Source organism: Schistocerca cancellata, chromosome 9 (assembly GCF_023864275.1).
Source record: "Schistocerca cancellata isolate TAMUIC-IGC-003103 chromosome 9, iqSchCanc2.1, whole genome shotgun sequence".
Classification (NCBI taxonomy): domain Eukaryota; kingdom Metazoa; phylum Arthropoda; class Insecta; order Orthoptera; family Acrididae; genus Schistocerca; species Schistocerca cancellata.
Window position 1 is genome coordinate 256,028,736 of NC_064634.1, and position 20,222 is coordinate 256,048,957.

A 20,222-nucleotide genomic window follows, 5' to 3' on the forward strand; every position below is an offset into this window, starting at 1 on the left:
GGACACACAGTGCACTGTAAATATGTTAGAAGTTTATTAAATCCAAACAGCTACCTTTACTTTTTCTTCGGTAAAGAACGCAGTTTAAAATTTCGAATTTATCGAATGTAACTACTTATAACGGTAAAACATGCTATTACTTTAAATTTATGCTACTTTTACATTAGTTATCATTTGACTTTGGTTTACCAAAGCGCTCTACAAGCTGTATTTTCTTATTTCCTTTTTTCTGTTCCTACGGTGTATACGTGTAATCTTGAAGTTATTTCGTGTGGGGCCTTCTGCGTTCCAGCTACCTAAAGTTTTTAAGTATTCACTACTTTTTATGTACAACGCATGATTGCATTTAAAATGTCAGTGGTCTGTTCCACTAGCGGATATCTTCAGTGTAAAGATGAAGCCGGTCATGGAGTAAATAAGGAAACTGTTAGCAATTGGAGTAGTTATTCATCAAACGTAGGAGTAGCATAGCTCTCCAAATATGGAGAATATTACAAAAATGTTATTCTTAAGGTTATGACAAATCATTAAGTTCAGTGACATGCTATATCTGTCCACTGATGTCGAGAAGCGCGTCAACGGCCACACCTCTAGAACATAAGCTGTTACCAGTGTTGAGCTTTCAATTTTCTCCTCAGTATTAGTGAAACGGTTTAGAAAATTTGAAGAGAACTAATTATGTTCATAACATAGCTTAAGTCTATATAGGGATTTCCCAGTAGGAATTTTCAATATTCGGGTTTATGCAGGAACGATAAATGGAAGCAAATTAGTCTAGTGAACAGGGACACTGAAATGAGTACCTTGAAGGCTATGAGAATTTGTTCGTCTTCGATGCTGTGAAAAACATCTCTTCTATCACAAGCATATTTGTTCTCATATTCTTGGAGGAGGCAACATGAATCACAGACAAGAGAAAACTACAGTAGATATGGGTTCTAACTTGCATACCTTTCAGACATATGAGCCCTTGTTTATTTTCGATTTATGAGACAAATCTCTTCTATTCAGTAAGTGCTCGTAGCTCTTAAGACATGCCATTTAGAGTCCATGTTTCCCAAACATTTTGCTTCGAATGATCGTTCTTGTCATATACCTGAATACTGGGAATTCCTGCTGGGACACAGTACTTTCTAGCTTGCTTGTGACAATGAACTGCTAACAAAACGGATGATCTGGCACGTGTCAGTCATGAAATTCATGACGGTGGTTGTCGAGGTCTCCTGTCATCAGCGACCAAAATGCGGCCATAAAGACGTACTTATTATTCTCAGAATCTTTCAGAGGGCTCACCCTTGTGTGTCGCTAGGTGAAGTGAGTCCTTCTAGAGAAGAGGAGCCAGGTAAGTGTTCTGAGTCATATCGAATACGAGTCCAAGTTGATACTAAGGCTACGGAGACACGAGCAAAGTGTTCTACTTGCCGTGTTCGCTCACTGTAAGAGGCGAATGTCTTCCGCAGTGGCTCCATAGAGGCTGTGAGTTTACACAGTAAATGAACGCAGAATAAGAGAAGTTTTGGAATTGCTTAAAAACGAATAATAAACAATGTAGTGGATACTACTTTCTTGCTGAGTGAGAGAGCTCCTGCCGCTTCGGGATTGAAGTTTTTCTATGGTGTCACGTGATTATAAAGAGGACGTCATCAGCGTGCCGCAACACATGGAAAAACGTGGTTTGAGGCAGAGAGTACGAGATTCGAGATGTGGTTAACGAGAACAGTGTTTTCCCATTCAAACTGTGGCGTGATACTCACGTTTTCAGTCACGCTGTTAGCTGCCCAGCAGTAGAGGTAGACCTGCCCTCCTGGAATTGGAAGGTACGAAGCACACTTCAACGCAGCACTAATGTCCTCACCCTGTAAATAAAAGGAATATGTTGATCACTGACCCAAATGTTTGCTTAAGAAGAGTTTCACGACGCCAAATCGTCCACAATTCTACGCTCCAGTAAGTTTTCGCCATGGTGACTTCATCGTTTTCGTTTCCACCTTAACCGATGCCTATGTTATGACTCTTTTTATACCGGATACGTCTGAGACCATCATATTAGTAAAATAGTGTTGATACATACAAAAAGTAATCAGTAACCACTGTTCCAGCAATTTTCAAAAATGGTTCAAATGGCTCTAAGCACTAGGTGACTTAACATCTGAGGTCATCAGTCCCCTAGACTTAGAACTACTTATACCTAACTGAGCTAAAGACATCGCACACATCCATGCCCGAGGTAGGATTCGGACCTGCGACCGTAGCAGCAGCGCGGTTCCGGACTGGAGCGCCTAGAACCGCTCGGTCACAACGGCCGGCAACAATTTTATTATGATTGTTTTTGTTGTATAAAATATGACTCATGTTACCAGATAACATAGTTCCTCAAACTCTCGCTACTTATTAAAGTTCGAAGGATATCTCGCAAAATACCCTTCCGACCTCCGAACCACAGGTTGGTAAAAATGTTTACTCCGTCAGGGGTTGCGTCAACCAGAGACCTCCCGTTAATAGGAACACTTATCACTTATTACAAATCAATTATTTAAACGATGCTAAAATGTGCCTAAGTATCTGGGTTATAGCTTCGGTACCTCTATATATGCAACACATAACACGAAAGTTGACAGATTTTCTAAATGCATTAACCAAACTACTGGTCAAGTGAACATTTCGAAATTTTTTTTCTCAGCGTGTGTTCACGTAAGATCAAACAAGGCACAAGAATTTGACATCACGAAGCCTAAAGGGATGAAGTGATTATGTAACATACCAATATTGATGTAGTCTATTAGTAGAACTTACGTTTGGTGAGACCATGCTAGTAATGGGTCACCAAATGGATAATACCACATTGGATTTTAAAGACAACCACAGAATCTACCATTAGTTGTTAATTCAGAGAGTGGTTACACAAATGTGTCTGCGACGTTACGCATAGCCTCAGACACCCCACCTCACCTCACCTCCCCGGTACGATAGCGCCTAAATTTCCTGAAAGTTTCGAAACCACGTGCGGAAGATAGATCTTACACTTCCAAGACGGGAACTGCAGCTGCAAGACAAGCGTTGCTGCAACCGGATGGGCCCCAAAAATGTAATGCGGTGTGGTCAGGTGTCCCTCGTCTTCAAGACCCTTCCACCTCAGCAACTTACCAGCGTGAAAGTCTTTGTAGGTTCGGAGCAAGTGCCAAAAGCAGTTAATGAAGAGCAAGACTCCATACAACTTCGTGCCAAGAGTGCCTTACACGTATTCATCAAGACTCTTCTTCTTCGTTCGACAGTTCGATCATGATGATGTTGTTGGTTCCAAGCACGCTCAGCAACGCGGTTATCAGCACCAGTACCAATTCCAAATTTTTTCACATTCCAGTTTCGCCATTTTCCCGAATGGTTATGAAATGGTCAGTAGAAACACCCACTCTCCGGGCCGAGATAATCTCCGACCCGACCGGAAATCAAATCCGAGACCTTGTGATCGTTCGGTATTGTGATTTCGTGCACCTTCTTCCATCAGTCGGACGGCTAGTTCCAAAACTTCTTTCCAATGGAAAGAAGTTGCTTTTTTACGACTTTAATAAGTTTACACGACAGGTATCGGCTTTTGCACTGGGCCATTATGAAGTGTGTCTGAAAGGTGTGGTGCAGAAATAGAACATCAAATGAAGCCGATCGTGTGAACTTAATTAAGCTCCAAAAAAGCAGCTGAATCGGATCTTCATTAATTGAACAACAATTGTGGAATCAGATTGATCCTGACGCGAAGAAACTAATAACAGTTACATCACCCACTCATGGGTTTCTCTGAAAACACCAATTGACACCAATTCAACGGACGGAGAAATTGGCAATCAAAACATTTCCAGGCTCAGTGCTACAGCGGCACACTTTCCGCTCTCACAAAACAGAAAACAAAGCAGAGTCCAAAGTGGCAACTGCTTTTCAAACAATATAGAGAGATGCTATCTTCGTCAAAAACTTTACAGCCAGCATACCACGAATCCACTCTTCTGGTAAATGCTTTCGTGTTTTTCTGCGTCTAGAGGGCGTCCTTTGAGAAACGTCATTCATCTCGACATTGTCCACCCCTATTTTTCTTGAGAGTGCCCCGTATCTACCGACACTCTTTCTTGGTACCAAAAGGTGCCGCACTGCCGGCATCAACATGGCGTCTGCTAAAGCAGCTCTCGGCTGCAGAACTTGAAACGACGCCGGGCAACCCCTGCTGTGATACGAATCTCAGCTGTTTGGCAACCGCCAGGTAAATCGGGTCCACTGATTTTTCAGAGTTTCCCGACGGATCTGTTGCACATATACTTCTCGGGTTTGGCGTCGGATCGTATTGTGCAAATATCAATATTTCGTCGATACTACTGTTCATTATCATCAGCTGGTGGTAGTTTCTGTTGTCACTGATAATGTACGCGTGGCGGCGCTGAATTTTATCAGGCCAGAAGCAGGCAACAAGAGAGCGCGGGAAGACATTAAAGCGGCGCTTCTAGTGCAAATATCAATATTTCGTCGATACTACTGTTCATTATCATCAGCTGGTGGTAGTTTCTGTTGTCACTGATAATGTACGCGTGGTGGCGCTGAATTTTATCAGGCCAGAAGCAGGCAACAAGAGAGCGCGGGAAGACACTAAAGCGGCGCTTCTAGTGCCCGTTGCCGCTTGCCGCAGAAGGGACTTCTGTTTGTGCACTGTAGGCAGTGAATGTGCTGTCAGACGCCCCTGTGGTTAAAAGGTAAATTAAATCTCAGCTGTGCATTGCGTCAGGTCATGAATCGGCAGTCCTTGCTTCTCCTGTTTTAATTTAATAGCAGCCAGTGTTGAATTCAGGCGGCGCTTAATTGAAAACCTGTATTCCTGTTGATAAGACTGCCCACCGTGCTGATACGTAAGTCTCGTTAAGAAAGGTGACACCGAAGATGAAACCTCTGTCTTCTCATAAAACTTGCGATTCTCTATCTACAAGCAGTGCTCCACTACGGCTGGCTTATCAGGTTGTCACAGGTGTGTACGACGATGCTGTTCAACATAACGCTCTTGCACGGTTCGGCACGTCTGCAGAATATAAAATTTCACACACTGGTGTGAGACCCTTTATGCAGGAGGGGTAGATTGCAGTGCACAACGGCCTTTCTATTGAGATGCCGTGACAATCAAACCGTCGCAACATTTGCAATATCATATTAACTCTGCGGCGCTGTTAGAATTACGCGACGGTCAAGTGCAGCCCTAGTAAGAGGACGGTACGTTAAACGACGAGGGCTGCACATAGAGTCCATGAAATTACTATCACTGCATCTAATGAGCCCTTTGAAACTCTCAGCTGTATCCTGGGATTAGATAAGACGGCGCCAAATGGGCGCTAGCTGATTGCGCTAAATAACAAGCCAAGGTTCTCCAAATGTCGAAGTATACTCAAGGCCCAAGAAGAGAACCCACCGTCTCGAGACACCGTGTTCAGTCTCACGGATAGGATCCTGGACGACGCAGTGGTTTGGGCGTTCGAGAAAGATTTGGACTATGCACCAACACGTGCGACTGCACCAATCCATTCTGTCATAGATGGAACTGAACAAGCAATTTTGAAACTTCCCAGTGACGTTGCAAAGAGATTAGGCTGGTTAACTGCTGAATTTTATTTCGAACCCAGTTGAAAAAGTTTAATATCAGTTCCGCAGAAAGGAACGCTATGCGAAACTTGAGAACGGACACAGTCCTCATCATTATATTTACCGACAATGGTAACGCCAACGTCCTTCTCTCACGAGCTGAATACAACAGAAAGATGAAGACGTTGCTCGATGACCCTGCTTATCGAAAGCTAAGAGAAGACCCGATTGGGGAAATGCAGATAAAAAACGTTATACCCTCTAAGGAATTATACCCTCTAAGGAACAGTTCTGTTTTGACTAAAGTCATTAAGGATCTGCGCCATCAGGATGCAGTCTAGCCAATACTGTACGCCCTACCGAAGATATGTAAGGATGAGTCAGCTTTCCACCCATTAGTGGGCAATACAGACTCATAAAACGTATATGTAGTTAGTTAAAATTAGGGAAACATTAAATAAAACGTTCGGACATTAATTTCAATGCAATAATTTTCAATTTAATCTTTCCTAATTACATTATTTTGCCATACAATAAGTTGTATTAGTATTTATATATGCTAGGAAATGGACATGCACAACGAAATTCAATATGCAGCTATGCCTAGAGCATCCAAATACAAAACAGAAATAAAAAATGGTCAATCTGCGTATTACACATGCACAACAAAAATTGTACTACACTGCCTTTCACAGTGGTCTACACATTACTGGAGACAATCTTCACAAACAAGCATACTATGTTCATCTTTTACAATGTTCGATTATTTTGAACCACAGTGCGAAATTTTCCTTTCCAGGTCACGTGGACACAAAAAGCATCTTCATCTGCACATTTTTCTTTGGCGGATGTCATTCGTTTCCTGGCGCCACATGTAGCCAATGCCTGTAAGATATTTCTTTTCAAATATGGAGTTTTAGCTCTGGATCCATACGTCGTCGAATAAGTTATAGAACCAAGTCTTCAATAAAATCCTCCTTTTATGTGATTTTCTATTGTGATTTCCTGAATGTTAGTTTGTAAATAAAGAGAAAGATTTCAAAAGTGCATCATCCGCTGCATTAGTCCACAAATCAAATGCCTATTTCCTTGTCTGTCTTTTAAATGCGTAAGTATGTATCTTTTGGTATAGAGAATCCGCACCTGATTTTATTTTGTTATAAAATAAAATCATTTCTGGTCTAGACCGTCTGTAGCGTATGATGTCAAAGAGTCACTGAGCCAGAATTTCTGTATTCTATATTTTCCTGGGTTGCTAGGAATAGATTGTAGAAAACTGCAACGGTCTCTGAGAGACATTAACCGCTCATCTATTGTGGAGTTCTGTCCTAGATGAAATCTTAATTGCGGTTGTTTATGAGCAGATCCCACACATTGCGAAAAACTGCCATACTATCATCTTGTCTCCTAGCTTGTCTATTGTCGAGCCTTATAACTCTCCTTATTTCTTCAAACCTATTTATAGAAACAATGGCCATAAAAACAGGGTTTTCAGTAGAGTTGTGGAAAAATTCCCATACAGACACAACAAACCCAGCAAAATATCGCCCCGTAATATGCCTACCAACAATATAAAAATATTAACTTCAGTCATTACACAGAAACTAATGACACATACAACACAGAACAAAATTATAAATGAAAAACAAATAGACTGCTGCAAAGGAGCACAAGGTTGTAAAGAGCAACTGATAATAGATGCAGATGTGACGTATCAAGCTAAAACTATAAACGAAGGTCCCTTCACTACACATACATTGATTACCAAAAAGCTTTTGATAGTGCACTCCACTCATGGTTACTACAAATATTGGAAATACACAAAGCAGATCCTAAGTTGATACAGTTCCTAAACATAGTAATGAAAAATTGGAAAACCACACTCAACATCCAAGCAAATTCAAATAATATCTCATCACAGCCAATACAGATTAAGCGTGGGATATACCAAGGAGACTCATTAAGTCCTTTCTGCCTTGCTGTGAACCCACTATTCAACATGCTAAATAATACAAATGATGGATATAATTTTACTGAAACATACCAACACAAAATCACACATTTGCTACACATGGATGATCTAAAACTACTGGCAGCAGCAAATCAACAACTCAACCAATTACTAAAGATAACAGAAGTATTCAGCAATGATATAAATATGGCTTTTGGAACAGACAAATGTAAGAAAAATAGCGTAGTCAAGGGAAAACACACTAAATAAGAAGATTACATATTGAATGACCACAGCGACTGCATAGACGCGATGGAAAAAACAGATGCCTATAAATATATAGGATACAGACAAAAATTAGGAATAGATAATACAAATATTAAAGAACAACTAAAAGAAAAATATAGACAAAGACTAACAACAATACTGAAAACAGAACTGACAGCAAGAAACAAGACAAAAGCAATTAATACTTATGCTATACCAATATTGACCTACTCATTTGGAGTAGTGAAATTGAGTAACACAGACCTAGAAGCACTCAATACACTAACACGATCACAATGCCACAAATGTAGAATACATTGCATACGTTCAGCAACAGAAAGATTCACATTAAACAGAAAGGAAGGGGATCTATCGACATAAAAAACCTACATTATAGACAGGTAGACAATTTAAGAAAATTCTTTATAGAACGAGCAGAAACTAGAAAAATCCACAAAGCAATCACTCATATAAATACATCGGCTACACCACTGCGATTTCATAACCACTTCTACAACCCTTTAGATCACACAACATCAACAGATACGAAGAAAGTAAATTGGAAAAAGAAAACACTACATGTCAAGCACCCGTATCGTCTAACACAGCCACACATCGATCAAGACGCATCCAACACGTGGCTAAGAAAAGGCAATATATACAGTGAGACAGAAGGATTCATGTTTGCAATACAGGATCAAACAATAAACACCAGATACTACAGCAAGCATATTATTAAAGATCCCAATACCATAACAGATAAATGCTGACTTTGCAAACAACAAATAGAAACATTGAATCACATCACAAGCGGATGTACAATATTAGCAAATACAGAATACACCAGAAGATATGATAATGTAGCAAAACCAATACGTCAACAACTTGCCATACAACATAAACTAATAAAACAACGCGTTCCCACATACAAGTATACACCACAAAATGTACTGGAGAATGATTGAATACAAATTATACTGGAACAGAACCATCATAAGAGATAAAACAACACCACATAACAAACCTGACATCATACTCACCAATAAAAAGAAGAAATTAAACAACTAATCGAAATATCCTTACCCAATACAACAAATATACAGAAGAAAACAAAAGAAAAAATTGAAAAATACATCCAACTGGCTGAGGAAGTCAAGGACATGTGGCATCAGGATAAAGTTGACATTATACCAATTATACTATCAACTACAGGAGTCATACCACACAATATCCATCAGTACATCAACGTAATACAGTTACATCCAAACGTATATATGCAACTACAGAAATCTGTAATTGTTGATACATGTTCAATTACTCGAAAGTTCCTAAATGCAATGTAACATACTCCGTACAGTTAAAAGGAAGTCACGCTTGATCAAGGGCGGCGTCACTTTCCATTTTAACCAGACATAGCGTCTGAGAAAGGAAAGAAATAATAATAATAACGATAAAGTGTTTTGGCTCATCGCCTTAGTGGAGTGAAGCGCGTTCCGTACAATTTATGGAGAGAAAATCTACCTGCCTGTCTGCTAAATAAAAGGTGATGATTATTCCATCCAGCATGAGTTTTTATTTAAGGCTGTAATGTTCTACAGCATGAGGCACAGTATTTTCTGGAAATAACTACCATAATTACCTTTCCGCTATGACGAGTGGTTTACATAATACAGATCATACATTTAAGTTTTTTAATGAAAGCAGTTGTGACATTTCGACTAAACATGAAGCAACAGGAAGCCGTGAACTACAACACAAGTAAAATGGGCCTACTGCACTTCCCCATTCGGTTAGCCTGTTGCCATTCTAACGAAAGGGCATTTAATTTTTAAAACATTTTGTAAATATATTAAGTTTTGCAAAGAGACCATGAAAAAACCAAAATAATAATGCGTTAGCTGATATACAGTAGTTAGTTGTTAGAAGCGGGTGTTACCTATGATCACATGCAGTAAAACATGAAATTTGTGCCCTTACGTAAGTCGATTGAAATAGTGCCATGCATGCGATGACCACACTGCTGGCAAACTGCGTCATTGCTATGGGGCTCATGGTAACTTGCAGGTGCTTGACGAACCTGGAACAATGACATAGATGTTATTGGTACGTATAAACTTCCACAGGAAGTGCGGTACCGTTTACTCAAAAACTGAGGCATCTCTCCTATGGTTTAAATGGCTCTGATCACTATGGGACTTAATATCTGAGGTCATCAGTCCCCTAGAACTTAGAACTACTTAAACCTAACTAACCTAAGGACATCACACACATCCATGCTAGAGGCAGGGTTCGAACCTGTGACCGTAGGGGTCGTGCCGTTGCGGACTGAAGCATCTCTCCTATAAAAGCCAGTAAGAACCGGCCCGCCACACCAGAAGGCACTATAATATGTCTCTTCAGAAATCATTGCTGTGTTGTAACTGGCTCATTTAGTTTATATTATTGTGTTGTACATCTACTACGGCTAATCTTTTAGTGTTATGTAAAAGATTAGTGAAGTCAGTAAGCATTTTTTTCTTTTGTTACGTTTTTCTTTCTGTGGCCTCCGTTAACGTCGCTTATGTTGGATTCTAATTATTTTGTATGTAAGATGCAATGTGATGTACAAGTATTACGTATAATCAATGTTGTTACTTATTGTTTAATGTTAATTTCATGTGTGTATGTAATTTCGATGTAATTTCAGGAGCAGTAATGAAAGTTTCAGCAAAGTAAACCTGTATGGTGTACCGAGATTCGAACTCGAGACTTTTGCCTTTCGCGGGCAAGTACTCTACCATCTGAGTCGTGCTTGGGTAACTCAGATGGTAGAGCATTTGCCCGCGAAAGGCAAAGGTCCCGAGTTTGAAATATGTTCATGGAAGTGTATTTATTTAAATAACGCATTGTGGTAATAGTTTAACATTAAAAATCTCAGATTTATAATAATCTACTTGTGTCTTTGGATGACGATCTTCAAAATTAGGTAAAAGTGGGTATCTGAGATGGCAATACTGGCCAAAACTGTAACAAAATGCTCCAAAACTGCGAATAGCAATGGGAACTGGTCATAAATTGTCAGCGTCTGATCTTTGCTGGTGCTGATGGTGATGCATATTCTTCATGGTGTTCAGTGAAGGTAACGGAGCACAAACGTCTGTCTCATCATGGTGGCTCCCACCATGGGGTACACCACAATTTGGAACTATGGTGAGGTTGAATTCTTAGTAACACAGCCCACCCATTTCTTCTAGAGGAGTGAGGGAGAGGGTAAGAGAGAGAAATGGCTGGATGAGGGAAGTACGATAATGAATCCAGTCATAAAATAGCATTATGTAAACATGACATAAGAGCATACATATCAAATATGTTTACATTAGGGTCGTAATTTACACATGAATAAATATAAATTAAGAGTGCAAGTGAGCAGTTTATTTCCATAATGATGCCAGAAGAACTGGCCAATTTCTGAAGGAGAGCAATGGGCCATTTGACCTGAAACCACCTCCAGTTCACTACTAATACTTTCTGTTTTTATGTTAATGGCAATAATCTCACAAAATACATCTCGTTGATATATCTGAGAACTTGCGGTAGCGTTCTCGCTTCCTGCGCACAGGTTCCCGGGTTCGATTCCCGGCGGGGCTATGGATTTTCTCTGCCTCGAGATGACTGGGTGTTGTGTGTCTTTCATCATCATTTCATCCTCATTCACTCGCAAGTCGCCGTAGTGGCGTTAAAGAACTTGTGGAGCGGCAGCCGAACCGCCCCGCGAGGGGTCTCCTGACCACCAATACCATACACTCATTATTATTATTATCTGAGAACTTTCCTCACCCTAAATTTCCTCAGTTTCACTAATTTGCAACCACGATTATGCCCATGTGTGAAACCATGAACTGACATGTAAATCTTTCATATTGCAGTGAAATCAATTCAGAAATCAGTTCTGCCCTCCCTATTAAGAAATATTTACATTTGTAATTGTGCACATCATGTGTGGCGGTCTTTTTACCATTACCATTTAGTATCTCGAAACTACAAACAAGACAGAAGCATACACACCAACTTACGTCTTAACAACTGAGTTATTTATGTCCAATCGTATAGAAAAGACAGTGTTGTAAATCAGGAATTAATTACTCACTCGTTGGTACTAGAATGGGAAAAATTTCGCTCACTTGCTTTCGTCTCTCGTCTAACATTCCGGAATAAGTTGAGAAGATACGGAAACCAGAGGCATCAACACGGCATTCACTTCACCTGTTCATCGACTTGTCTGGCGAACTACTGACTAACGGAACAAGAACAATGAGCGAGCCGATAGCTCGGTAGAGCCAATACGAACGTGCCCCACGAGGAAAATTGCCGGTTGCGGCTAGCTATCATCACCGACTACGTGCGAATTTCAAATAATGTTAATCCATTCGTCGTGGCTTCCACGTCAGCGCGTCATGTGGTAATGCTCAATTTTGATAATTTAAAGTTAATTACCTATGCAATAAAAGTTTTCAGTCTGATGCAGCAGTGTATTGATTTCTGAAAACAGCTTATTTTCCTGAATGAACGATAATAAACGCGTCCGATTTTTACCAAACTAAACTAAAAGACACTTACCGATTTGGCCTTAGGCCTGTTCTGACTAGTCGACTGCGGAATGATTTTTACATAACATGAATGTATTCGTTTAAGTAATTTGCAGTGGTAAATGTTACACATGAAATGGTGGCATAGCTGTCAAATATGTTCATGGAAGTGTATTCACTTAAATAACACACTGTGGGACATGTGATCGCCACGTAGCCAATCCCTCCGGTCGTTATTTCCTCATGGTACTGCTGCTTCTTGATTCAAAACAGCTCCTTATTTGGCCTCACGTGGCTCAGTGGGGCCCAGTACGGACCTCTCTATCACTGAAAAATTCTGAGGGGGTACCGAGAATCGATTATGGGCCATGATGCATCAATGTTCCCATTGTTGCGCCCTAGAACTTTTGATTTTATCCCTCAGTTAATGAGTACCATTTCTCTGGGAACTACTGCTGTAGAATCTAATTCACTTCAATACTCCGTCCATTTGGTCATTAATGAGGTGGTCCCACAAAATCAACGAACACTGCGATTTAGGTGGTTCTCGACTTTTATAGCATAGCAGCAGCTTCTGAGTATATAGTCTGTTGTTTACCTACGACTGAAAAGAGGAAGATTATGGTTCAACGTAATGATGATGACACTGTCTTACACACTGAGACCAAGCTCATGTTAGACAAGCATAGTTAGAAAAACGGCCGCGTCCTTTTAAAACGAGCTACCCAATTATTTGTGATGAGCGGGACTCGAATTCAGTTCCTCCAGCATGCGGATTTGGTGTGTTGCACCAGCAGCTTTGTACCAGTGGCAGTCACACATAAAGACAAGCTACCATATGAAGTGGACGAATAACATTGCCTGATTTTTAAGAACTACAGTCGAATCTTTCATTGCTTTTTTTCTATGAAATGGTCAATCCCACAATTATCTGGTTTCAGTGCCCGTGGCCAATCTTCGCAACAATTAAACAAGATGCAAGTATCCATCTGAATATACACACGTCAAAAAAAGTTTCGCATCACTCCGGTTTCAAGAACTCTTGAGGATAGACGTTGACTGTGGATATTGTATCACAGACACAGTCCCTTTGACTGTTCAGAGATGTCACTAAATGCGGCCAAAGATATAAACAACCATGCATGAGCAGCGTCTATTAGACGGAAGGGGTCCGACAGCCGATCAGTTCCAATCATTCCACCAGGAAGGAGGCACAAGGGTCGTGTTGTCCGTAGTTCAACCAGCCTAGACGTTCAATACCGCGGTTCGACCCCGTCCGCATTTTCACTTTGTGCCAGGAAGAGCTAAAGTAAGGGAAGTGTCCAGACGTCTCTGAATGAACCAAAGCGATGTTGTTCGGACATGGAGGAAATACAGAGACACAGGAACGGTCGATGACATGCCTCGCTCAGGCCGCCATAAGGGCTACTACTGCAGTGGATGACCACTTCCTACGGATTATGGCTCGGAGAAACCCTCACAGCAACGCCACCATGTAGAATAATGCTTTTCGTGCAGCCACAAGACGTCGTGTTATGACTCAAACTGTGCGCAATACGTTGCATGATGCACAACTTCACACGCGACGCCATGGCGAGATCCATCTTTGCAACCACGACACCATGCGGCGCGTACAGATTTTCCCAATGGACCGCTCAGGATTGGCATCATGTTCTCTTCACCGATGAGTGTCGCATATTCCTTCAGCCAAACAGTCGTCGAAGACGTGTTTGGAGTCAACCAGGTCAGGCTGAACGCCTTAGACACACAGTGACTGCAGCAAGGTGGAGGTTCCCTGCTGGTTTGAGGTGGCATTATGTGGGCCGACGTACGCCACTGTATGTGATGCAAGGCGCCATAACGGCTGTAGGATACGTGAATGCCATCCTCCGATCGATAGTGCAAACATATCGGCAGCATATTGGCGAGACATTCTGCTTCATGAATGACAGTTCGCACCCCAATTGTGCACACCTTGTGAATGACTTCCTTCAGGACAACGACATCGCTCGATAGAGTAGCCAATACGTTCTCCAGACATGAACCCTGTCGAACATGCCTGGGGTAGATTCAGAAGGACTGTTTACGGACAACGTGACCCACCAACCACTCTGAGGGATCTACGCCGAATCGCCGTTGAGGAGTGGGACAATCTGGACCAATAGTACCTCGATGAACCTGTGGATAGTATGCCACGCAAATACAGGCATGCATCAATGCGAGAAGACATGCTACTGGGTATTAGAGGTACCGGTGTGTACAGCAGTCTGGACCACTGTATGGTGGTACAACATGCAATGTGTGGTTTTCACGAGCAATAAAAAGGGCGGAAATGATATTTATGTTGATCTCTATTCCAATTTTCTGTACAGGTTCCCGAACTGTCGGAACCGAAGTGATGTTAATTTTTTTTTAAATTGTGTATACATGCAGGGTAATGAGTAGTCAAAGATTATTGCGTCACCCGCCAAATGTCTTGAGGCACAAACAACTAGCGACCAAGTTGTTAACATATTACCAATTATAGCCCAATTCTATATGTCGCGTAAATAATTTTAATACGTTTTACTCGATGACTTTCTGTCTTCGATATTTTGTATGCTTTGAAATGCTTAGTGCAACATATTCTCCATAATGTAAAGGTAATATGCCATTTACCATCTCTTGATTTGTCCTTTCGAAAGTGCATCAGTACGAATTAGGTAGTATCTAAAATAGAGAAATACGTCAGTCTGCGGCAAGGTCTAGATACAGTTGATGGTGCACATGGAGATCAACCAAAGAAGAGCAGCGCCTTGCGTCAAAGTTTCGTGTAGTAATCACGAAAGCGTCATGGAGACGTTGATACAACCCCATTTCCAGACCCTACATAAGGGCCACAGTACGCCTGCGCTTCAAAGTGTGGTTTACTGTTACAGTTCCTGGGGTGTATGTTCCAAGAACAGTCAGCCAACACACTGCTACACCCTTGGCACATCTCGTAAAATAACCATCCAGATACAGAAATCGTGCACACACCGATGCTCATCAGAAATTGTTCTTCATATACATCGTTCGCAAGTAGAACAGGAACAGGGGAGATGTCGAAGTACCTTCTGGCAAGCATGATAAAGCAGCTTGTGGCGAATAGATGTGTAGATATACAGTGTGTTACAAAACGATGCCGACAAACTTCGAGGGGAAACCATGGCTGTAAATGTCATCCAATGACGCTCCCGAGCTTTGAAGTAACAGGCCACAGCGCCTGCCATTAGGCCACCCCTTCAGCGTCAAACATAAATTTTCACGCTGACGGACCATAGATGGCACACCTTACAATGTTGTTTGTTATAAGTGCTCGCGATTGGTTGCCACGTTCGCCAACGGATATGTTGCTTCAGTGTTTGGCTGTTTTGGAAAATGGTTTCCATCCACGGTTAATTTTTCCCCTGGAACCATCTAAAATCTCCAGTGTTCTTCATTACACAAGACAAAAATAAACTGCAGTTGGAAATCAGTATCAGAAACCGCCATCCACCAAGGCGACGCAGTATGGCATTCATACAGAGAAGACCTGTCTATGAAGCAACTACCCCCGTCTTCTCCACTTTCGATTATGGCATTCAGTAGTGATCATTGAATAACAAGCAACATTGTGAGGCGCTTCTTCTACAATACGTCAGCAGACAAAGTCACGTTTGCTGCAAAAAGGCTGGCCTTGCGGCCGGCGCCAGTACCTATGACTTCGACGATCGGTTGCGTCGTCGGACGACGTTCCCGGACACCGGTCCCTATCTACAATTTTTCTCTCAAAACACCCTCTGCACAATTTCGAACTCCGTCTGTACAGTTTTGTAGCAATTTGTACTTAAAAATGACTAAGGAACACTTTTTTGCAGTATATCAGTGGACAACATTGTTCTTACCTTGAACTTCTGTGCTGCAGCTGTCAAACAAGTTTCGTCAGAACGCAGCTCAGCGTCAGCGAACCAGAAATATACAACAGGCGAGTTCTTCCCCGAAACCGTAAGGCAGGTGGCGGATATTGTGTGCAGCAATGCGAAAAACACTATGCAGTGTCGATAATGCAACGGAAGGAGCGAATGAAGTGCTATGCGGACTCAAACAGGTACTGTTTTGAAATCTTTCACAGATGACTTAGCGAATTTGCTGAGCACATAAATTTGCAGCAAGACTGTCGTTTATTTTCTGTTCTACAGGAACAGGACTGTAGTAAACTGCTCGTACACTGCCACTGAATTCATAAATGTAAATTTTCTCAGCTCAACAATGCAGTTCATCGTCGAAACAAAGTCTCTTAATAACACCCTACTACTATTTAAAGAGTGGTTTGATAATTCTGGTAAAGTTCCATAGAGGATTGGAATATTTTCCTTGAGACTTCGTTGTTGGTAAGCTTCCTGAGGATCCTACAAATAATTTCAACAAAGTGCAGCGTAGAATTCATTTTTGGTAGCCGTCTGAAGAGGTCAGTGTGTCGACTACGGTTGAAAAAAGAGTAAGCCTAGTTCGTGTTGTTATTAACATTTTCTTATAAACGACTGGACTGCCACACAAGGCAGAACTGAATTGGATGTATTTCACGCGGACTCTGCACCATCATTGAATACGATTTACTTTTGGATTAATGTATTGGTTGGACAAGCACCGGAGACGCAACGCGCTCCGACCGTCCAATTGAGCTCACCAAAATCCGTGGCCACGCAAGACCCCCGAAGAAAAATTGGTGTGGCTACTGAGGCTGTTGACATGTGAACTGAGTGAGTTCATAATATCCTGCTCGGAATATTGGCAATGAAAAAGATGTGTGCGAGGTGGGTGCTGCGACTGCTCACTGTCGAGCAAAAGCGCATCCGGCACGACATCTCTAGATAATACCTGGCGATGTTTAATCGCAATCTGCAAGTCGTTTTGCGCCGATTTCTGACGATGTATCCCGGATCCGTCGTTACATAACACAGCCAAAACAAAGGAAGAACGCTGGTGGAAGTGCACCGAAGAAGGTAAAGACCATTTTTCAACTGATAAGGTGACGGCCATAATTTTTTTTGGGGAAGGGGAGAAATTACCAAGGAATAATTCCAATAATAATTACTTGGAAATAGGGAACACCATAACTGGACCCTCTTATGCCTCATCGGTGGATCATTTTAAACTTGCCATGGCTGGAAAAAGACCAAGGCTGGCACTCAAAAAAGGACTCTTTCATCAGGACAATACACCATCCCATACATCAGCGATGACAATAGCGAAAGTGCATGTATTAGGCTTTGAACTGGACCCTCATCCACCCTATTCGGCAGATTTAGCCACAAGGCCTTCTTTCTCTTCCCTGAATTAAAGCTCTGACTTGTTGGGAAGAAATTTTGAGCGAATCAGGAAGTGATAGTTGCAGTCAACGACTATTTCGCAGTGTTTGACAGCACCTATTCTTTCGATGGGATGAAAAAGCTGGGGGATAGCTGGAATTTGTGTGTACCCTCAGAGAAGACTATGTCGAGAAGTAGAGTAAGTTGTATACGAAACAAACATTTTTTCTTGCTTTTTTACCAGACTTATCAAAACACTGTAACATTACCTAAGAAGTGCAATATTTCTCTTTTATCTAGCCTCATACGCCACTTTAACCTCTTTAGTTTCACACAGTTAAGTGCACAGGTTATATACAACAGAAATGAACACTTCTTGTCAACTCATGGCGATAGTGACTATTTAAATTCTCCTTAAAATTATACATACGTATCATATGGTTGAGTTTAGGGGAATATCAAGTTAGTTTCAAAACTACTGTTTACATTCTATCTAACCAGGGAGCAGATTAAAAATACCATGAACAGTGTTTTTTAAATAACTTCATCCTAATTCATAATCGTATACCCTTTACGTGAATTCTCATACAACCCTGGGGTTGATATCTATATCTGATATCTATAGCTGATGAAATGCAGAGTTCCTTGCAAGTATCTGACCCACTAGACTGAAAATACTGTTTATTTACTTGCGTATTTCTGAAATACAATCAGTTCTACACAATCTGAAACTATATTGGAAATTGTTACTACTCAAAATTTAAGAGATTCTGGAAAAAACTACAGTTACGAAACGTAGTTATAATGTTCAGTAGAGATGACAGTTTTGTTTGGGATCAAAGTTTTCATACAGCTTCCACGTATGTTTCATATGCCCTTCACTGGAAGCACGATAAAAATCCAGACGAGAGTAAGAACTCGTATCATACCTTCGCGAGCATGTCAAGAGTTACCACATCCATTGCTGTTGCTGTGTGGCACGGGAGGCGTGCAGTCGCGGTCTAGTCTTTCACAATTTCCTCCACAAATATCACATACCGTCTGACCACGTGACCTTCAAGTCAAACACTGGATCGTAAGATCCGCACACAACTTAACATTCCTAAGAACATTACAGTGCACAATTACAACTACCTCAAAGGACCTGAACACCAGGGCATAGGAAACGCCGTTTATTGCTGTATTTCACTATCTGGACTCGTCGACCGTTGGATAATGAACGTGGGTGCGAGCAAGCGACTGAGGAGCTTCAAGGTGACCAATACAGACAAGCACATGAAATGGCAGTTTACGCCCATCGCCAAAGTAATTCTTTACTTTCCACACGTAAGTTAAAAACTGTACCTCAACTCTATTATCATTCATGTAGAAGACATTTGTGAAATCGAATGATTCTTTCTGAAATGCAACACGTGTCTTTATATATAATTAACAAATACAGCGTACCTGAGAATATTTTGGTGGCTGTCGATGCAAAGGCACAATCTTTTGTACATATTATCATGGCATTTACCTGCCGGCATCTGATACCACCGACAAGAACTGTCGTTTCCATCGGCAGAGATCACTTCCTTGTGCAACTTTAAAATGCGTCTTCTGAGGATCTTCAGCTCTGCAGCCACGAGGATCATGATGGACGCAAACAGACAGTCCAGACCGAAGCTGATCTGGCTCATGTACAGACCAGACACGCACTGCAGAGTGTAAGAGAGTTCGTAGAAGTTACTGTTGTTGTCCCACCCGTGTTGCGAAAATGGCAGACGCCGCTCTCCTGCGTGCGCAACAAGGGGGATAGGATACCAGATGAAGCACTGCGAGAACATGAAGAGCAGCATGCCCATAGTAATGCGGAACGCGTGTTTGCGGGAATCGTGCAGGATGGCCGCCAGCGCAGGGTCCTTGGAGCTGGCTCCGTTCTGTAGCGCCACGAGACCAGACATTTCCCGTACCATGAGGCTGTAGCTCTGAGGGTTGCGCACGAAGAAAACCATCTTGATGATGCCGCAGCTGCACGTCGAAGTGAATATCAACACCAGAGTAGTTTCCTCAAGGTGGCCCCAACTAAAGTAAACAGCCAACAGACATTCCGCAACGCTCCAGACACCCACTCCGAATGTGAAGCCGGTGTACAGTTTGAACACTGCAGAAGAGCCATCCATCGGCCACACTCCCAAGAGCCACAGATGACGGATATTCAGTTTTAGGACTGATTGCCCACTTTCTCTCCAAGATAGTGGCTTTATCATACCTGCTCTTGGATACATTTGTATCGTGTTGCCAACACAGAGCCGAAACAGGTACCGAATAACTCTATTCCAGTACACTTGCTCTTTTATAATGTTGCACTGTACAGTATCTGCGTTCCTAATCAAATACCTTCGGTAACTAAGAGAAGTGAGATAAGCTGAAGGCGACGAACGAATGAACGCTTTTGCATTCTTCTCGACCTTTTAGTCTATTGGCTCGGAAGATATTCTTTATATAGCCATACGACCGCTGTTGTGAATATTTGCAGCGCTGGAG

At 41.7% G+C, this 20,222-nt stretch overlaps 1 protein-coding gene across 1 annotated transcript in view; it reads right to left on the reverse strand.

The window, feature by feature from the left end:
• LOC126101332 (odorant receptor Or2-like) overlaps positions 1–19,945 on the reverse strand; it is a 39,246-nt gene extending 19,301 nt beyond the window's left edge. The window contains exons 1-3 of the mRNA XM_049912004.1: positions 19,146–19,945; positions 9,803–9,902; positions 1,755–1,856 (exon numbers count right to left, since the gene is read on the reverse strand). Of these exons, the coding sequence (XP_049767961.1) occupies positions 1,755–1,856; positions 9,803–9,902; positions 19,146–19,945 (1,002 nt within the window). The remainder of the gene's footprint in view (positions 1–1,754; positions 1,857–9,802; positions 9,903–19,145) is intronic.
• Between the last annotated feature and the right edge of the window lie 277 nt (positions 19,946–20,222).